At 33.4% G+C, this 22604-nt stretch overlaps 1 protein-coding gene across 6 annotated transcripts in view; it reads left to right on the top strand.

The window, feature by feature from the left end:
- The window catches only part of MYCBP2 (MYC binding protein 2), a 283903-nt gene that overhangs the window by 214260 nt on the left and 47039 nt on the right, over nt 1-22604 (top strand). For 2 of the 6 annotated variants that reach the window (XM_047080835.1, XM_047080807.1), the window contains 4 exons: nt 3516-3638; nt 6296-6475; nt 19874-21517; nt 22400-22569. In XM_047080835.1, the coding sequence (XP_046936791.1) occupies nt 3516-3638; nt 6296-6475; nt 19874-21517; nt 22400-22569 (2117 nt within the window). The remainder of the gene's footprint in view (nt 1-3515; nt 3639-6295; nt 6476-19873; nt 21518-22399; nt 22570-22604) is intronic. The other 4 variants (XM_047080839.1, XM_047080803.1, XM_047080826.1 and 1 more) reach the window with 2 other exon arrangements.

The following is a 22604-nucleotide window of genomic DNA, read 5'->3' as shown; positions in this document are numbered from 1 at the left end:
GCAAACTATGTTTTCTTTTTTTTCCCATTGATGTAGATTTGTATGACTCCTTATTCTATGCCAGTCCAGGATTGAATGTTTTACCTTTTTTTTTTAACCACTAAATGGAAGTTCACTTTTCAAATTGTCAATCATAGTACTTCTCCTAGGCAATTTCATTTGATTTAATTTTGTCTCAGGATAGGAGAATTGGATAAATGCATAGCATCTTTTGGGGGGTTCCTATTTTGTTGTTAGAGTTTCAGCTTTCAACTTCATCTTTTTCAATAATCTCAGTTAATAAAAACTTTTCTTTATTGTCCCCTTCTCTTCATTCTCCTGGGACAAAAACATGGTTCTTCCAAGTTCAGACCATGTCATCACTTGGGTGAAGCTTTAACTGATCCTTACAGAGTCAAGAATTCTAAGTTCCTAAAGAACTATATTTACCGCTAGAATAAAACTGATATCATACTGAAGTTAATTTTTATTTCTTTATATCGAGATTGTGAGTCACTTGTGGACAGGCACAGGGTTTTTAATCTTTGTATTCCTAGTTCTGAAACAGTTTTGGCACTTAATTGCATATTAAGTTTTGTAAATACAAGTTGAATCACAAAAATATTAGGGCATCAAAATAAGTGGATAAGTGAAGCATAGATTTTTTTCTTCCAAATCCTAAAATTTATAGGAAAAGGTCAGATAAACGAAAGAACATGGGTATTTATCCAAAAGAGAATAAATACGTAGTATTTACCATCCAAGAGGCAATATGGCCATAAGTATAAATAGATCTTTTAAAAGTTTGAAACTTCATGAATGACAGAGTACATTTAGACTACAGTAAAACCTTGGGTTGCAAATAACTTGTCCTGTGAGTGTTCCGCAAGGCGAGCAAACATTTATCCTAAATTTTAACTTGATAAATGAGCGATGTCTTGCAATACAAGTAGTACCTAACGCCGAATGTCACATGATCACAACTTAGCCAGTGGTTCTTGAAATTTGCTTTGATATATGACTGCTTTGGATTACAAGCATGTTTCCAGAACAATTATGCTCATAAACCAAGGTTTTACTGTATTAACAGTATATATTAAACATTTTTCCTTTTTTTCCCCACAATAAGCCTTTGAATAAGTTCTATAATTTTCACTTTACAGGTAAGGAAACTAAAGGTCATGGATTTGAAATGACGTTTGCCTGTGGTTATATAGCTAGATGTATGGCAGATGTATTACCTGAGCCAGAAACTGCATTTGTATTTGAGATGCTGTGCTCATTACAGCACACTACTCTGTGTCAGTAATCATTGAATAGAATCTGAGAACCTGCTACTTCCCTTGTCTTTACAGACACACTTCGTAATCACAGCTGATGTGGTTGTAAAATAATGTTCTGGGTTGGTATACCTATTCTTCATTATGTTGTGAGAATGAGAACGGCTTCATTTGATGAAACTTAGACATTTTACAAAATAACCTTCCCATTTATAATATACTTAATATATATATTACATACTCAGAAGTTCCTAAACATTTCCACTATATATGCATATTCTGATATAAATGAAAATACATAAAGTGAGGTCAGCTTTATATAAGACATAGGTAAATAATATGAGAATGGTTTGGGTAACTATCAAAGTAACTTCCTAGCTTAATTATTTTTTTAACTGTCAATATAGCTTAAGTGTAAGAGTGAACTCTGGAGCTGGACTGCTAGGGTACAGATACCAGCGCCACAGCTTTTCAGTTGTGTAACCTTGGCCAAGTTAACCTGACGTCTCTGTGCTTCAGTTTTCTCGTTTACAAAATGAAAATAATTTATAAGTTCCATATGAAATCCAAATGAACAAATAATAACATAAAACTAACAGATGGTAAGGTTAGCTGTTAATGATTAAAATGTAAAATGCCCTCTATACTGAAGACTGAGTTTTAAATGGAGAGTTTTATTTCTATATACTTAGAAGGTAGACGGTTCTTCTTAGTTAAAATGCTTCTTAAATTAGTATATTATTTCTGCTAAGTAAGATATTCAACCCTAAAAGCAGTGTAAGAGAAGTTTAAATTTCTCTCTATCAACACTTAATGGTCCTTTGCTCTTATATAAAGTGATGTTAAGTTTTTAACATAAGACCTGGGGTGATCAGGAAAAAGTGTTAAGAAGTTAGTGCCTGAAAATCACTACGATTAGTTGATGTTGTATCCAAATAGTCTGCTCGTCGATATTAGTATGTAACTGTATTTAATGTGGAAGTAAGAGGATTTGGCACTATAGTAATTTGTATGAGGTAGTAGAAGTACAACAAAACTTTGCTCTTGGTAAAAATTATTTCTAGGTCTTTGATATTTGCAAATAAAGCTAGTAGGCAAAGTTACTGGTCTGGTTAAAAACAGACCTTATACTTGATGCTGAGACCATTCTGAGTCTAGAGGGTGAGAGGGATGCTGTCTTTCCCATTCAGATTAGTATTCCTGAGTATTTTCCAGAAAACCTATTCCACTGCTGAAATATCTGACACTAAACACTATTGCCTAAGAGAAGTGCTGGGGGATTGACTTCTTGAAAAAAGTCTAGAAATGTAAGTGAAAGGAAAATGCAAGTGGAAGAAAACACCACATTTTCTAGTTCCATTTTCTTTTTGAAGAGATCTTGATTTCTAAAAAATATACTCAAGACTTCATTATCTGTAAAGTTGTTTTGATAGAATAGATACTTTTTCTCCTTTTACCTTGCATTTGACAGATTTTATTTTGCCCTTTTTTAGCTGGCATTAATATGACTATTGAATTATGGTATTTGTGTTTTTAGTATTATATCATACAAGGTCTTATGGCCATCTCATTGATAATAAAGGATACCTTAGTTTATTAATTTATGTTGTAAACTGGATAAAATACTTGCCTTTTTTCCTTGAAATAAGAATTACGATACATTTATTGACTTGAGCATGTGTGAATAGCTCTATGTGACCTGATTTATCATCCTTTCATTTAGAGGAAATGTCCTTATATAATAAGTAAAAATAAGTTAAAAGTTAAATTTTCCACAATTTTTACATTCAGAACTAAAAATATTTTGTATATTAGCATTCAAATAGGAAAAAAAAGAGCATATATTTAGACATTTCTATTTGAGTGCTAATACACAAAATATTTTGATTTCTGGTTTATAGGGTACCCATTTTTATTTTATAAAGTGCTCTTGTATAAATCTGTCACAAATTGGAGCTCCTGGTCCAAAAATACTAGTACGCATTCAATGATGTATCCAGCCACAATGAAAGTAAATTGACTTCATAAGACCATATCCAGTTTCTAAGTTTCACTGTGTATTTGATAATGAAAACAAAGATTTGTCGTATAATTTGTCAGTATCAATGACCTAATTGTTAGACTTATTATCAAATCTAAATGTGAGGTTTTAAAATCTAACCATCATAAAGTATTTCTTGGCAACTTTCTCTTCATTCTATGAATAGGGGAATAGCATATAAGAAACTAATTTTATAGCTGTGTCTTTTATTATAGAACAAGTTCTTCTGGATCAAAATTCTCAGACTCCTCCTCCAAGCCCTTTCTCAGTGCAAGCTTTTAATAAAGGGGCAAGTTGCAGTGCCCAAGGATTTGATTATGGACTTGGAAATAATAAAGGTAGGTGTTTGAAAGTGAGTCTTTTACCTACCCAACTTTAATATTTTTATTACCTTCTCTTTTAACCATTTTTATTACTGTTCACCCACAAAACTTTATTAAAGTTTGTTCCTAGAAAACTAACAATCAAAATGTTTGCAAAGGTGTTCTTTTAGAGTGTCATTTTTGCCAGTTTTAGCTTATGTTTGTAGTTTTTGCTTATTTGCTCCTATTTAAAGATACTCACTGTGAATTCACATCATAAATTCAATGACACTGTATCTAGTAAAAGAACTATTGTTTTTATCATTCACTTATTATTAATAGTAGTGTTAATGAGCAAAAAGGAACATTTCACAATGATCCATTTAAAATCAAAATGTTTTAAGTAATATTACATGTCAGCTTTATTACATACACATGGTTTTGAATGTTTACCCATGTTATCTTAGTTAATTTAGAATTATGTGAAATAGGCTAATATTCGGGTTTGGTATGTATAATGAAATCAGAAAGTTGTAAAAAGGAAAACAAAAACCCCAAGCCAAAGAAATAAAATGTGTGTAGCTGGTTTTGTCTGCAGTATTAGAAGAGACCAACATGATGGACGATCCAAACAATAATTCTTTCAGAATAATTTATACTTGGATTTCATCTAAAATTCAGACACATTCCTTTTCTTTTCTATACATATGATCCTGACTCCTTCTAAATCAGCATATTGTCAGCAAGTAGCATACAAGTGGGATGATGGGTAGGAGGGAGAAGATAGCCTACATGGAAATAATTTTACTGTAAAATGTCATTTACACTAATTCATAGGATTTGATTTCGAGGAACAAATACAGCATCATTAGACTTGCAGAGCAAATGAAATAATGAAATCATCAATAAAATGCAAAATGACATCAGTGTAGAGGAGATATTCAGTTTAAAATAAAACCACATGTTGTTTGATATCTTTATTGCTTTCCACAGAGTATTTATGTGAAAGAAGCCTAGCTACAAGATTTCCTTTTGGCTTTTCCTACTCTATTGTGTTGGTCTATCCTGCAGACTTGGGGACTGCCTGCTTGCTCATTTCTGGTAGCTCAGATTGCAACTAACTTGAGCTAGACCTTCATACTTAAGTAGGGGAAATGCTTGATGGTGTTTTCTTCATGTCCTTTTCTCTCTCCCATTATCAATCCTTAAATTAAAATCTCAGTGTTTATTTACTACTACTCTACTTCATTAGTAGTCTGTTCTGGAGCCATGTTTAATTCAAATTGTATGCTGTCAGTCTCTAAAGTGTCTAAATTGTACTGGTGGCTCTCACTTTAAATCAGTCTTCAAAATATAATTTACTTAAATATCGTAGGAATTTAAATCAACTTTTAAGAGACAAACATTGCTGATAACATTTGTTATTAAATAGAAATAATGAAGGACCGCTTTTTAAAAGTGTAATTTTTGCTTACATTGTTCGTATTTTTTAATAGGCTTTTAAAATACTTAGATGGTGCAAAGGAATATTAAGAAACTTAAATCTAATTAAATATATCTGACCTTTGTTAATGAACTTACCTTTAAACTAATTCCCATTTTTTAACTGTTTATACTGTCCAAGATCAAGAAATTTTTTTATAAAAATTCTCTATTCTTAATTCTATAAAATTCTTCATAATTTCTAAAATCCTTCCTGAAATCTACAACATAAATTTTTGAAAAGTGGGCATATGTAGCTATGTATACAGTTCTTTCCATATAAGTATATTCTTTCTTGCTGTTTCATTTGAAGTCTTCACTTAAGAAACTTTATTATATTTAGGGAATATGGCTGGAAAGGTACTGTGTTCCAGTTTTTACATCAACTAATCTAGATATATTTTTTCTTCTTCTCTTTTTCAGTATTATTTAAAATATTTAATACATATAATCTCCTAAAGAAGAAGCTAAGGATCATCCATCTAATTATATTGTTTCATAGTTTTAAAAATATTTTTCTGTTAAAGTCCTGTGTATGTAATTTCAAGGGAGAATGTCAGAATTCATACTTGAGATACTATTCCAATTAGATAGCTCATACTCCTTTTTATCTTATAAGTCTTAAAGATTGTTATATTATCCATCCAAGCAAAGGAGCTCATGCTTTAAGAAGTATAATTTCTTTGGCAGTAACAATTTAAAAAAAGAAAATAATAATGTATTAACTCTAATGTAAATATATTACTAAGTTAATAACATATACTTTGCCTCCCTTCAGTTCTACATTTACTTAAAAAAACGTTTTCATATTATTTGCTTATTTTCTGCATGAAGAGTACTGCATATGAGGTGGAGTTATTTAGTCATTTATTAGGTATTATGTAGAAAACATCATTTGCTTAGATCTCAGTTTACACTTGTATGATATTGAGTCAACCTCTCTATCATAGATTCTTCATAGACTCTGAATTCCCCCACACTGCTGCTCAATGTTGTGTGTAAATTTTCATGAATTTGTTTTCATAGGTGGGCTGTTATATAAGATTATTAAAACAACATAACAACATTTGGTCCCTAATTTGAGAATAATGATCACCAACTTCCACTCATTCCTGAGTTGGCATAGCTTTATTTAGTGTTTAACTTTATCTGAATGTCATAAAGCACCATATTCTTTGCCATTTTGGATGTTAATTAATAACAAGTTGTAGTTTTGACTGTTTTGCCCACTGCAGGTGACCAACTGAGTGCCATATTGAATTCCATTCAGTCTCGGCCCAATCTCCCAGCTCCTTCCATCTTTGATCAAGCTGCAAAACCTCCCTCTTCCCTAGTCCACAGCCCATTTGTGTTCGGACAGCCCCTTTCCTTCCAGCAGCCTCAGCTTCAGAGTAAGTCTGTCAGCCTTACCTGCCTCATCAAACCATTTCTGAAGCTTTGTTCTGAGTTTTTTATCAGTTACTAATTATTTATCAACTCACTTGACTGATTTTATTTCATGAGGATGTTATCCCTTTCCACATTTTTGAAGGATTTAAGCTATTCTGAGCTAAGATATTGTGCAGCTAAGACATTTGTTTTTTAATCACACATTTTTTTATTAAGTATAGTTATTAAAGTATGGCTATTATGCTAATTCCAGCATAAGCAAATACATACATAAAGCATGTTAAGAAAAACATTTCATTTAAATTTTTTTATATAAAATGCATGACTATACTAAGCATCACTTACAGAGCTAACTTTCATTGTTTTACACTGGATTTTTGTTACTGAGGGATGCCCCAAGAGAATAGACCTATTTCACTATACCAGTGGGTAGAGGATAGGTGGTACGGGGCAGGTTTGTTTGTTTCTTTTAAGTGAATTTGGTATCTGTGAAATGTATAGCAACTTGAGGTTTCCAGATTTTCTCAAATTGTTGTTTCTTCTCTTGCTTTTTGTTGTTGTTGTTGTTGTTTTTCTTGTTCTTAATGTGTTAAAGTGATTATTTGCTTTTAGCTATGCCTTCTAAGATTGCTCTAGCCCTCCATCCATGATGTAATTCACATTGATCTGGAAAATAGACCCAAACAAATTACACTTAACCAAGTGTTCTTTTTTTTTTTTTTTTTTTAATAACTTCTTGAGGCCTCCACATAAACTTCTCAAAGCTTCTTGTGGTATGACAGCAATATATTCTTCTTGGCTTTCAGTTCATGTTATCGGCTGTACAATATATAAACGTATTCACTGAATGAGATAATTCATGAAAGTCCCAGATCATGCAAATAATGTTACTCATTAGGATATTATTATCTACCTTAGTTAGATAAAGAGTATACAAGAGTATAAACTTTTCTGGGATTGCACTATACATTAGACAAGTTTAATGAAAGTAAGTAGTTTGGAAATATAAGTAGTATCAATTTCTAGCCAATCCTTGTCTATATATATGGATATTGAATGTGTCTTAAAAGAAGAATTTCAAGGAAATATGACAGTGTCATGTGTGAGAAGTAGCTTTTTCCTTCTTTGGTAAGCATTACAGATGAAGGAAAGAGAAGTGACAACTTAGTTTACTCATTTAATGAAGCAATAGTTTTTTTACATTTATATATGCCCAGATTGCAGGAAGTCTTAAAGGTAAAGACAAGAGAAAAAACAAAAAGGAAAAAAATCATAATTAGGCAGAAAATCCATATTAGATATAAAATTTCAAACAGGAAATGACTCTGATAATGTCATAGCAGCAGCAGACAACAGAAAAAAGTAAGGACATTTTTGTTCTACACAAAAAGTCATTTCAAGTCTTCTCAAAAAAAAAAAAAAAAAAAGTGGGGTGCCTGGGTGGCTCAGTAGGTTAAGCATCCGACTTCGGCTCAGGTCATGATCTCGTGGTCCGTGAGTTCGAGCCCCGCGTCAGGCTCTGTGCTGACAGCTCAGAGCCTGGAGCCTGTTTCAGATTCTGTGTCTCCCTTTCTCTGACCCTCCCCCGTTCATGCTCGGTCTCTCTCTGTCTCAAAAATAAATAAACGTTAAAAAAAAAAATTAAAAAAAAGAAAGAAAGAAAAGTGTAATTATTTTTGTTTTACCAAATTATCTAATAAAATATTTCAAAATATAAAGACCATAATAAAATCAGGCTTATTTCTCTCAAAGAATAATAGGTTTCCAACTGACATTGTGTCAAAATAATTGTATGCATCTTGTGTCTGAGTGTTATCAGTACCACTGCTTTCTTTTACCACCGTCTTGGAGCAAATTTGAAATCATGGCCTGAACATATCTCAGTTACCAGTTTTCTGAATCATCGTTTGTCTCTATTCCAACAGTGGGAATTATGTAGCTCTTTCTTCTAAACCTCTTAGTTCTCATCAGAATATCACTGAAGTTTTACTTTACAAATTCCAGAAACCAAAATTCTTAATTTTTAGTATGACCAAAAAAAAAAAAAAAAGTATGGAATCTAAAATAGTTTTAATATTTTGGAAGTAAGTTTGAATGCTATTCATCACATCATATTGGGAAAATTAAATATGGCAGAGTGTGCTTATTGTTAAGACTACCTGAGTAAGGTATTCTTTCCTGAACTTCACTGCCATCCATCACACCAGCAGTTCACCTCGCTTTAGAAGATGGCTACAGGGGCACAGAGGGGGCACGCTCTCTCTCTCTCAAAGTAAATAAACTTTAAGAAAAAAAAAACAATAGAAGACGGCTACATACTGAACTTCTCATTACTAATTAGTAAAATGAGAATCACTGTTGTCTTACACATTTGTGATACTAAAAGAAAACATTATGTATAGGGGACTATATATACTAATTTTTCGCTTATATTGATAGTCACTGCTATGTGCTAAACACTGTCTTTAAACACTTTAATACATCCTCATTTAAGATAATGTCTCCATTTTACAGGTAAGGAAACAGAAGCTCGGTAGAAATGGTTTTCCCTAGAAATAACGTAGTAAAATGGTAAAGCCAGAGTGTGAGACCAGTTCTGCTGACTACAAAGGCCATGTTTTAAATATTCAGCTTTGCGTACTGAGTAAAGCTGCCAAAACTGGCCTTTGATACATATTTTTAAAATTTCTGCCTACATTTGTCCTGGCACCGAGTCTAGAGTATTAGCTTTGTTTGGGTTGTTTATTTATACTTTATAGTTTAATTTTCAGAATGTAGCATAGTTGGAGAGGAAAAAAAGATTTCCTAAATGTCATAAGTCAAGTTCCCAGTTAAGTATACAAACTCTACATAGACATATATAAACTGCCCCATATGTTAACTTTATTTAGAACCTCTATGGGTGTAATTATCAATAATTCTTTAGTTTTGTTTTCCCAGAGGCATAGCTTTCACTAATCTTTGGAATTCGTACTTATTTCGTTACATGAAAATAATTTGGTACTTTTTTATAGTAGCAAACTTACATATACACACATATTATTTGAACTTTCTAGTGAAGTAGAATAATTACAGAAATAAAATTACAAATTTTCCTTGTCTTATGTGTGTATAGGTCTGAGGGAGGGAGAGAAGTGTGTATATAGGCTTTTTCTTTACTGTTCTCTAATTTACTTTTTTATTTCCAATTATCAGTAAGATTTTGCAATAGGGTTCTAGTGAACTGAAGTTATGAATGATATCTCTGCCATTATTCTGTAAGAATAATTCACTGCTTATTTTCACTGTCTTTATTCATTCCTTTTAAAGTATCATTTTCTGTCTCATAGCCCCTGACAGGGTCTTACACATCATAGGCATTGGAGGAATATTTATTGGCTCTAGATGACTAAGATTATCACTTTCTTCTGTGTAAACCATGAATTTAAGATCATGTGTTTCTTGTTATTTTATGCTAGGTATTCCAATATTAGAGTATATGTTCAAAGAAGAGGAAGAATGTTTCAGTACTAATTAAAACCACTATAATATGACAATACAAAGTCTAATAATTCTGAGTTTATACTGAGTAATGATAATTAGGAGTTTATACCTAAGCGAGATCCTCCAAAACTGAAAAACTTCCAAATGACTGAGGCATTTAAGATCTACTGTCCAGGAGGCCTAATAGTTTATTTTCATTTTTCTTGTGGAAAAAATGATAATTAAGACAATTTACTATTCTCCCAGACATCTTCAACATGTAACATATGTCAAAATAACAGTACTTTCAAGCCCAGATAGGAAACCTCTAGGTTATCTTGCAACAAGTTTTTCTGTTACACCTGTATGCCACATTCTTAAATGAGACAGAACATTTGCTACATGTGACTTAAAATGTCCACTTGAGTATCTGCATGCATATTTATTTAGGTTTGAGAATACCAATATATACTAAAGCACCGTGTTCATTATAGAGATGGAAAGAAGTGATGGAAAGAACTTAAAACTCAGATTTCCCTTTCAGCCACTCACTGGCTTTATTTAGGTAGGTTATGTGACACAGCTGAGCCCTTTTTACTTCATCCATAAAGCGGGGTGCCCAGTAAATGTTATCACTTGATATCATTATTGCCTTTTGATGCAAGCACTTAACATCTATTATGCTCCTAGGAAGACTAGAAGAAATCACAGCCTGAGAGCGAGCAGTTTATTCTCAGTGTGGAGGAGTAGCAGGAAGGAATTTGGAAAGGGACAATTGAGGTTTCCTGGCTTCTCCTCAGTTTACATTTTTACAGTATAACTTTATTATTTGTCTTGAGGTAGATTCTTCATAGAGTAACACTATGTTGAAATATTAGTATGAATGTTAGTATAGAGGCCAGCTTTGTTTCCAAGACCTAGAGGTCATTTCTGTCCTGCATTATAATCATACCGCAGAATTTGTCCATTTGTTTACTTGAAGGTGTGGCATGGATGGAACCTTGGATTTATGTGCCTACTCTTTTCTTCTCTCTTCAAACAGAAGTATCTTATCCTAAAAACCTTTTCGTTTTGTTTTCAGTTTTAGCTGTCTTTGTACTACATAAGTGTTATATCCTTCTGAAGGCAGGACATGGTTACGTGTCTGATTTCTCTGATCTGTAGTTACCGTTTTTAACTTTGCAACTAATAAGATTTGTGGAGAGCCAGATTTTTATTTTTAATAGCATCTTCAGCCCTCCTGTGCCTCACATTACTGGCTTAAGGAGTAATACTTAACCTTTTCATGGAATGTTTTGAAGTTATTCTTTCTCAGGCCTAGTATATATACACATCAAATTTTGCTCAGAATTTTCCTTGGTCAGCCATCACAAACTCTGAAATGATATGCTTTTCCTTAATCTTGTATATTCCTTAACCATAGTTACTTGGAATTTACTGTGTATTCAGTAGTATGCTCGGAGTATGTTTTATGCAGGTGCAGTTTTGTTTAGAAGTCATCTAGACACATGCTGTGTTTGGGGGGTTATCCACCTTAACAGAGTTTCATCGTCTTCCTTCCGACTTTCCTATGTAGGTTAATGTTATTTTCTAGTGAAAAGCTTATTTCTGTTTTATCCTTCACTTGGAAATTTTATTCCAGCTTTCATTATTTTATAATTCATTTAGTTATACTAATATTTATGTGAGTAAATTTTATTTCCTATTCCATTTCTTAAGCTCCCGTAGCATTCACATAATTCCACTTTTCTTCTGATTCTGGATGTACTGATTATGCAGTGATAATCAGTAAAGCTGTCAGTCCAGACAGCTACTAGCTAAGAGTGTGTAATAATTACTATTACTTTATTTTAAACTCTCCAAAATATTACTAGACAGAAGTGGGAATAATAATTATACTTAATTACATTTATTTTTTATCTGCATTTTGTTCAGTTACTGTCATCTTTTGACTATGTTGAATGTTTATATATTGTCTCAAGAACCAATAAAGTAGTTTTTATTATTTTTAAAAGTAGGTATTTTTAAAATAAATAATTGCCAAATATCAAGTTAGACTTAACCATTTGCTGCCTATTATAGGCATCAATAATGTCAAAAATATCTGATATTCTATTCAGAGCAGAATATAAATGTACAGTGAAATTTAAATCAGGTAAAGAAGGTCAGGAACACTGTCCCTATCATTCTTCTATAAACCCAGTGAAATTTTATAATCATTGCTTGGGAAAGATCTATAGAATTAGATTTCTTTCTTATATCTTAACAAATACATATACATACACATAAATGTAGGTATATATAAGCATGCACAGAATACAGTGAAATTTGAGCATTGTCATAGATATATTCATAAAACTTTCTCAAGTTCTTTCAAATATCTATGTTAGGATTGCATTCAGTAATTCTAGGACTAAAAAATGTATAACCGCTGTACTGCCTCCTTGATATTGAGAACTAGAAGACCCAAAAAGTAAAAATAGATGAAGTTTATTTCTGCCAGTTATTTGTAGCCTCCTTTGAGATGTTCTGTGGAAAAAATTCCATCACTACTACTTCCCCTGTTTGAGTCTCAGGATAGTGACATGGGTGATGTGATTAGACACCTGACCTCCTGAATATAATGTATTTCTACTGCCCTTTCTAATATTCTGTTTAATATTTCTGTTCATTGCTTATTGTTGACTTAACATTGAAAAAGAATATATGGGGGCACCTGGGTGGCTCAGTCGGTTAAGTATCCGACTTCGGTTGGGGTCATGATCTCATGGTTCACGAGTTCGAGTCCCACATCAGGCTCTGTGCTGACAACTCAGAGCCTGGAGCCTGCTTCAGATTCTGTGTCTCCCTTTCTCACTGCCCCTCCACCGCTTGCACTGTTTCTCTTTCTCTCAAAAATAAACATTAAAAAAAAGAAAAAGAATATATCTCCCTTTTAAATCTCAGAACTGCAGTTTTGTGTACTGCCACCAGATTGTGACCTATGCCTTGATTTTTCCAGTTTATGTTCCCAGGAGCAAGGTCAAGTTTCTCATATTCACAGCAGAACCACAATTTGTCCTTGTTAAACTGAAATGAGAATGCTTTCCTTATTAAAAATTAAAGTTCCATGTTTTTTTTATTAGTAGCATCTAGGGAGTGATTTTTTAAAATACAATTCACAGTAGACTCTCAAAGTTGCTGTGATCATAAAATGAACTAAGTAAGTACTCCAGGGAACTTAAGAGTTGGGATCCAAAACAAAGAAGACAAAGAATAAATGACATATGAAGAACCTTGTTGTTAATAAGGGGATATTTTATGCCAGATAGACAACATTGACTTCATTGAGTACTGGAGAAAAATCTTGTTTTTTATATTGTTAATATTCTCTTTAGTGAACTGTATGTTGTGCCAAAAAGAATCAAAATTCCACAGAGGTGAATTTGATAATTGTTTGTTTTGCCTATAAAATGAGATTTTAAAAAGAACATGATTATATAGTTTCCAACAAATTGCCTGAAAGTTAATCAATGTTTTTTTCTTTTGTTCATAGATACCAATGTATGTCTTAAGGATTGCTTCTCTTTTTAAATTGAAAAATGTAAATCTTTTAAAAAGTTAACTATATCAGACTATGTTCAAATATGAGCAAATTTTGTAAAAATTAAATGCGTAGAACAATTGTCTGTCCCAGCTTAATTTCTTTAGGTGTTTAACAGCCTTTTTTAGACTTTCAAAAAATGTTAGGAATTCAATCTTTATAGGCTTTGTAACACAGTGAAGAGACTCCAGAGCTGTTCTGGTTTCAAAACCTCTTCCAGGACTTTGTCCTTAAACCTCAAACATCTTATCCTACAAATGTCCTTGTTTTTCACATTTATGTTTATGGGTGCTTCTAATTATGATAGTATTCTGATTTCTGCTTCTATGTCCTCCTGCTAAACCCTGTCTTCACAGATTTTGGCAGGCAAGCCACAAGAGTGTATCCTTACATTCGCAGGTTGAATTCCCCTTGAATTAATTCTCCAGTGGAAAGCTGGTACCCTCCTAACTGATATTTTCAGTGAGAGTTGCAGACTTTGTAGTAAATGAGATTTAAATAGCATGAGAATTCCTTTTGCAGCACCTGGTACCTTTGGGTTTTTATAGAGTTCAAAAAGAGGTTTGCTCAAAAACATTAAAAATTTTAACATTTTTTAAAATTTAGGTGAAGATGATTTGAGGGCACGTTTGTCACATTTCTCCATACATTCCTGCTTTTCTCTCTTGAACCCACTCCGAGGGGTCCTTGCCGTTGTTCTTATTCACAGAAATTACTCTAGTCTCTTTTGTTTTGCTAAGTTCAGTCTTCAGTTCTCAGATCTCATGTTATTGCTGTATCAGCAGTGTGTTGACAGAGTGATGGCTCTTTTTTTCCCTGAAATACCTTCTGCTGGATATTTCCTACCTCATTGACTATTCATTTCTCTTTTCTGCATCCTCCTCTGTTCTGTCTTCCTAGGAATGTCCCAGGGCTTTGTCTCTTCTGGACCCCACTCCCTAACTGGTCCTCTCCAGGCATGGAATGTCACTCAGCATCTGCATGCTTGTGGCTCCTGAGTTCATCACCACTTGACCTAGTGTATATTTGCTTGTTGTCCCTCCTTTTACCTGAAGATAAGTTCCATGAGAGCATGGACTTTATATCTATTCATCTCTTTATCTTCAATTTTCAGAATAATGTCTGACATGTAATACGTAGTCCATACCTTGCAGGGAGTGACCTCTTGGTTTTTGGGTAGTCCATCTTTAATCTTGGCCACACTAAGGAATCAGTCAATTATTACTTTTCCTTTTCGAGAACAGTGTATGTTGTATCCAATTTTTTATTTCACGAACAAGAAAGCTATACCCTTACTACTTTCTTTCAGCTCAGTTGATTTAATTGCCATGAGTTAAAATTTCAAATAAAATGGATGTTTTTTCAGATTTAGATAGAGCCTTTTTTTTAGCATACAACTTTGAAAAGACTACAATTTAGGGGTTCTATTAATTATTTGAAAAAAAGATAGTTTTAAGTACTTCATTTTCTGCATGGTAAAATCATTAATGTGTCTAGCATTTTTCAGTGACTTGTAAATTTTCTTTGCTTTGTTTGTGTTGCAAAACTTTTTATGAAACAAAATTTGGTATCTCAGTAATAAGCTTTACAGAACAAACACTAAATATAGGGAGTAGCACTAACATTGCCCACTGAAAATGGACTCAGAAAAGTAGTCAACCCTGTATGTTTCCATACATATTGGAAAAATCATAATCGTGTGTCCATACAGAAAACCAGGTGACAGTAGTTATGCTAAACTGTAAGTAATGCTTCTGTATCTCCCACTATTTACAAAAGAAAACAAAATTTACTTATAAACTTTTATTTATAAGTAAATGAACACCAAAGAAAAGAAAACTGAGTTAAAGAAATATTAGTCTAAAAGAAATGTTCAATTTTGATTTATGAGAGCAATGAGTCTTACTTAGCTTTTAATGCATTTTGAGCTATCTTTACTAATTTAAACCAGTTTGACCTTTGTTTTCAGTTTTAATTTTAGAGAAATATAAACCTGTTGAAAAATTTAGCTGAATATGAACTTTTTAATAAGGTGATTGTGCATACCATTTGAAATGCTTTGTTTCTGCTTGTGTTCTCTGCTGAATTTTTTTTCCATTGAATCTGTGCTGCTTCTTTGCCAATGTTTTCCACTATAGAATCTCCATCTCACAACCTTGCTTCTCGTGAGCGCATTTACAAAAATTATGCTGTAGCTGGGCCTGCCTCTGCTCTCTCATCTCTGTCTCACAAACTCAAGGGTGGGTATGCGTGCATTCACTGATGGGCCATTCGTAATGAACATGGGAGGTTTCAATAAAGAAGTTTTATTAGTTCACCTCAGTCATTTCCATCCCATTCCATTTTTTAAGATTAAAGTTTATCATTTTATTTAAAATTTGATATTTTGGGGTAATTTGTGTTGTGTCTATTCAGTATCATAGTATTAATTATCCTAATTGTCATGCATGTTTATTATATCTATAGGTTGAATATTTACTTTTATTTAATTTCAAACCTGTATAAGATCTTTAAAAATAAAATAGGTATATAGAAAGAAATGCCTGATTTGGGGAGTTGTAAAGTCATTATCAAAACAAGATGTTATATACACATAAGGCATAAAGCACATTGTGATCTGTAAGAACATAGTATCTTACGTGACAGGTTTAGTCTTAAACCCCTTTTTCTGTTATGGAATGTTAAAATCATTTTCTAATTAAGTTTTTTATGCAAAACACTTTGATAATTAAGTTGAAGTTTTTTAGTTTAGCTTAGTTATCAGGATAGATATATAGATATATAGATATCAACCTACCTGTCCTGTCTGGCATCGAGTCTTCCTTATAGTATTTTCTTAGTTACCATGACAATTGATAAAATTTCAGGCAGTTTAAAAATATGCTTTTGGTTCATTACAAAACTACAGGTGCCTACTCTTATTTTTGTCTCAAACTAATATTTAATTAAACTCAAAATTCTGTATTTTAAGAAAATTTTATCAAGTTGTTTTTTGCACCAGTGGTTAATGTATTGCATAAGTTTTTCAAGTAATTTTCCTTTTTCCTAGAAATGGGTAAAACATTTTTACGTTTCTCCTTTGTACAGTTAATAGTGATAGTATGTAGTCTCATAGGATAATAAATAGGATTATAGTCCCTGATCTCTACAGTATATAGTGTTGTCAAACCTGATATATATTATGGCGTAGCACAATGTACTATTTTAGTTATAGCATGGTAACATATAACCTGATGATTCATGATTTGGGCATGAAAAAATTATAAATGGCATTAATGAGTAAATACATGTTAAATGTTTTTAACATGTTTACTAATTTGTTTGAATGTGCTAAATTTCCATCCTGTCTTTTATTATTTTTCTACAGAATTCCATTGAGGTTAAACAATTTTTGCCTGTTATCACTTAAACTTACATATGATAACTACAATCATTAAACTAAATTTAGTGATGAGTGTAAGTTATCATGTGTGCTCTAAAGATTTTTAGATTGACTTGTTTATATTTATTGATCTTTGAAGCAACCACAACATGACAATTTTTAGTAATACAACATGCTACAAAATGGTTTTTTGAGTTTTTTTCAATTTCTTTATTTAAATTTAAGTTATTTAACATACAGTATAGTGTTGGTTTTAGGAATAGAACCCAGTGATCCAAAATGTTTTAAAACCAAATGAAGAAGATAAACATTAATGAGTTAGCACATGGTTCTACACACTTAACAAACCTGACATTTTATTTTAAAAATATATGAAATATATTTTGAAAAATAAGTTTTTCAAGAGGAGTTATTTATAATTTGGCAATTAACAATTCAGGAAGAAATAATTCTGCATTATTTATGCACTTGGACTCCCAAAAGGTATTCAGATATCACCACTTAGAGATCTTAAGAAAATATTCACCATCACTAGAGGCATAGAGATGAAGTATATAGGTGCCTGTACTCTCCAACCCTCTCTATATAGCAGACATTTTTTGCCAACATATGACGAGTGGTGTTCCTGATATTCATAAGATTTCATTGTTCGGCCAGCCACAGAGATTTCACTTTATGAGGAATTGCACACCATTGATTTAGAAAGCAAACCTCTTTCAATTCATGAATTGATCTCTTAGAGGGCTGGCAAATGTAAAAGATTTACTGGCTACTATTTGTCTAGATTTACTGATTTTTATGGTTCAGCTTCTGAAATAAATGTGATGGTGAAAGCACTTCCAGCTGTCAGATTAATAACAACAACAAAAAATAGGACCCCAAACATCACACATTAAAAATTAGTGGAAAGGACTAGACTGATGTTTAATTCTACCAAATACAGTGTATTTGTTTATAAAACTTCTCTGTGGATCTATTTCTGGATCAATAAGATGAGCAGCAGTTTGTTAAACTACTTTTGTACAGTTTGAGAGTAATTATTTATCAGGATTGTTACACCTTTTTATCTGTGCTCTAGGTCCTAAGACAGTATCAGTATCTAGGATTTTTTTTCTATATTGTGATTTTTTTCCATGACTTTTCCCTCAAATTAGCCCAATCTCTTATACTGCTTTTATAAAAAGAACATATACTACATATGATAAATGAAATTCATGATCGAATGATAAGGAACTGTAGAAACTGAGGAGCATTATATTTAGTATAGTTATTTTTATTCATCCAAAGAATGAAAATAATTACTGTGAACACTGACATGTTGCAGTTAAACTAAGTATTCAGTTTATTAATATGCCCTAGATAGGCTGCCACACTTCATGGTCTTACTACAGAATTACTTGACTTGTAAGCATCTGATTCTCACACCACAGTGGCCAGTTACCTTTGCCCTGTGGCCTCAGGAGTCCTAATTGCAAAAAGTGGATTTTCAGAGGATCTGAAATTTGGGAATAGCAGAAGAAAAAAGTATTTGAGCATATGCTATATTCCAGGACCTGTTCTTAACATTGTATCAATGGAGAGTAACAGACAAAAATACCACTCCTTAACGGACCTTCCATTAGAAGGGCAGATTCTGTGGCAATATTGCCTTGGCCTATACTAGAAACACATGTGTGCACTTGCACGTGTGTGCGCACACACACACACAGGCCAGCCAAAAAACATTTTCCTACATATCCAAATTTGTTTGCATCCCTTTTTCAAAAGAAGAGAGAGAGAGAGAAATACCTACAATAAAACCAGTTAAGAGAACCATCTCAATTTACTAGGTAGCCTTTTTCAAAAAATAAAAATACTTCTAGCAAGGTTTATGGATTTTCAGTTTTTAATACCACTTGAATCACTTTAATCAGATTACTTTTCTTCTGACAACTAATTAATATTACGTGCATTAAAGGTAGAAGTTTTTACTTCAGGGAAGAAAGGTAACGTTGTAGGGTGACTACTTACTGGTGACAAAGAAAACCTGGCTCTGATGCCTCAAAGCAAAGTATGAGGAAGGAGACACATTGCGTGAGGGCAGAAAGCCAGAAACAAATGGCGACCCTGTAGAAATAACTAGTGCTTTGCCTAGGAAAGAGGGAATGTTTTTATCTGGTTTTTTGTTTTTTTTTTTTCTGTTTTCCTGATTCCTTGTTTCAAGGTCCCATGATTCAGACTTGTAGTACTGATTCTGAGGACCCTCCCATTTCTTTTTTTTTCCAAAAGGACACAAACTCTTGAGTTCTAACCAGCTAAGCTTAATGAACTAAATAAACTTTTAGGATATAATCTGTTTATAAGCAATAGACTGCCTGAACTGTATGTAATTAAATAATAAGTTTCAGGCCTTCATATATCATAAGTTCTAATCCATAAGTTCCGATTGGAGGGTTTTCTAAGCAGCTCTTTATTAGCCTAATTGTATTTGTGTACTTGAAAATAATAAATGTATCTATATGAGTTCAGTTTTGCAATTCAGTAAGACCTATACCATCACCCTAATAAGGATGTGAGATAGGACTCCGCTGGAAATTTAGCTTGACTACTTTATATTGAAAAATACATAGGTTTTCTTAATTTCTTATTCCAAAAAAAATAGTTGTGTTTTCTTTCTAGTCTGTCCCTGAATTTAAATTCAAATTATTATTATACCAGGGCTGAGATTCAGATATGGAATTCATACTGATGTATAGGTTTTATTTATTCAGTCTGTTGTGCATCCATGAAAATAGTTTTTGGTGGCAATGGTTGTATAATGATGCAATAGAAATTTTATGAGAAACATTTTCCCTTCTTCCTTTATTCCTCAAGTATTTTTGTGTATGACAACATGAATTTTTTATTCATGCTATGCTTTTATTTCAGTGTTTAGTGGCTAAATTTTAAGTTACGATTTTATTAACAAGTTTCACTATGAAATGGACCATACAGGTGACCGAGGAACTATCTCAACATCTTCTAGACCACTCTCTACATCAGGAAAATCAGAACTGTCCTCCAAACACAGCAGATCACTTAAACCTGATGGACGTATGAGCCGGACTACTGCTGATCAGAAGAAGCCAAGGAGTACAGAAGGCTTATCAGCTAGTGAATCCCTTATGTTGAAATCTGATGCTGCAAAGTTGAGGTCAGACTCTCATAGCAGGTCCTTGTCCCCCAACCATAATACCTTGCAGACACTAAAATCTGATGGGAGGGTGTCTTCTAGCTTTAGAGCTGAATCTCCAGGACCAGGTTCTCGGTCATCATCTCCTAAGCCAAAGACTCTCCCAGCCAATAGGTCTAGCCCATCTGGTGCTAGTTCTCTGCGCTCCTCCTCACCACATGATAAAAATCTACCTCAAAAAAGCACTGCTCCTGTTAAGACTAAACTTGATCCTCCTCGGGAACGTTCCAAATCAGACTCTTACACACTTGACCCAGATACCCTACGCAAGAAGAAAATGCCCCTCACAGAACCGTTAAGGGGACGATCAACATCACCAAAACCAAAACCAGTACCAAAGGATTCTAAAGATTCCCCAGGAACCGAAAATAGAGCTCCTTCTCCTCACGTGGTACAAGAAAACCTTCACAGTGAGGTGGTCGAAGTCTGCACTTCAAGTACTTTAAAAACAAATAGTCTAACGGATAGCACCTGTGATGAAGGTAGTGAATTTAAGAGTGTTGATGAAGGTTCAAATAAAGTTCATTTCAGCATAGGAAAAGCACCACTGAAAGATGAACAGGAAATGAGAGCATCCCCCAAAATAAGTCGAAAGTGTGCTAACAGGCACACCAGGCCCAAAAAGGAAAAGTCCAGCTTTCTCTTCAAAGGGGATGGAGCCAAACCTTTAGAGCCGGCCAAGCAAGCCATGTCCCCTTCCGTGGCCGAGTGTGCCAGAGCAGTCTTTGCCTCTTTCCTGTGGCATGAAGGCATAGTACACGATGCAATGGCTTGTTCTTCTTTCTTAAAATTTAATCCTGAACTTTCCAAAGAACATGCTCCTATAAGAAATAGTTTAAACAGCCAACAGCCTACAGAAGAAAAGGAAACCAAATTAAAAAATAGACATTCATTGGAAATATCATCTGCACTGAATATGTTTAATATTGCACCTCATGGACCAGATATATCTAAAATGGGTAGTATCAACAAAAATAAGGTGTTGTCTATGCTTAAAGAACCACCTCTGCATGAAAAATGTGAGGATGGGAAAACCGAAGCCACTTTCGAAATGTCCATGCATCACCCAATGAAGTCCAAATCTCCTCTTCCTTTGACTTTACAACATTTAGTGGCTTTTTGGGAAGACATCTCTTTGGCTACTATCAAAGCAGCTTCCCAGAATATGATTTTTCCAAGTCCTGGTTCTTGTGCAGTCCTTAAAAAGAAAGAGTGTGAAAAAGAGAATAAGAAGGCCAAAAAAGACAAAAAGAAAAAGGAAAAGACAGAAGTTCGGCCCAGGGGTAATTTGTTTGGTGAGATGGCCCAGCTGGCAGTCGGAGGACCAGAGAAAGACACCATCTGTGAGCTGTGTGGAGAATCCCATCCATACCCCGTTACCTATCACATGCGACAGGCTCACCCAGGTAAACAGTATTACTGAATATATATTACAAGTACTTTGTGTAAAAAAATGAACTGAATAACTTCTAACTTGAGCTGCTCTATAACTTATGTTAAAGTACAGGGAAACTTTAAAGTGCATTACCAATATCGGTGTTGAGGAAAACAGCTAAAGAAATTGTAGCAGTAAGGTGGTAATTTAGTGCAATTGCGTTTTAATGTATCCCATTTGGAAACACTTGATTTTTTTAATGCTTTATATGTGACCCAAAGGGTGCTATTAAGGTGTCTCACACAAAAGAAATAATGACATGTCCATACACATAGGAAATATCCCAGTATTAGGTCTCCTTCAATTTTAGTATTTTCCTAATAAAAATTGCAAATTATATTAGATTATACTAATTTCCTCGAGCATTTTCCTATAGAAGTGATCTCAACTGTTAAATCAGAAGATTGTATTTTAGATAAATACAAGGATTTCTATAACACTTGATGACTATTCCAAAATTCACCTATTAGGAGTTTGGTTAAACCTTTTTTCTTTTTACATATTACACCTGAAATGTTTTATAAAATACAAGGTTCCTTAAAATATATCATTCTTACGGAATATCTTATATTTATTTTGTCCAGTTTTCTTGGCATATGTCAGTAAGCCTAAATGTACCCACATCTTAAATTTCTTTTCATCTACCTGTATAGAGTGTCTCCAGTATTTTAGGTACTGTTTAATCATTTTTTGCCAATGCTATTTTTCTGATGCAGTTAACAGCCTGGGGGAAAAAAAAAGTGAGATACCTGCTTCAATATTTTGCTTACTTTGAGAAGGTGAATCTGTCATTCATATATAAGTGTCAGATTGTTAAGGGAACTTAAAGTGTTAATTTTGCTCTTGTTTGAAGGTTGTGGCCGGTATGCTGGTGGACAAGGTTACAATAGCATTGGGCATTTTTGTGGAGGATGGGCCGGTAACTGTGGTGATGGTGGCATAGGAGGAAGCACTTGGTATCTAGTCTGTGATCGCTGTAGAGAAAAATACCTCCGTGAAAAACAGGCTGCTGCAAGGGAGAAGGTATTTTTATTTGGTTCTGACGATACTATTAATGA

The sequence above is a fragment of the Lynx rufus genome, unplaced genomic scaffold (assembly GCF_022079265.1).
Source record: "Lynx rufus isolate CCGP_SWC_20201006 ecotype Redwood Valley unplaced genomic scaffold, mLynRuf1.p SCAF_1, whole genome shotgun sequence".
Classification (NCBI taxonomy): Eukaryota; Metazoa; Chordata; class Mammalia; order Carnivora; family Felidae; genus Lynx; species Lynx rufus.
This window is presented reverse-complemented; position numbering and strand designations above follow the sequence as displayed.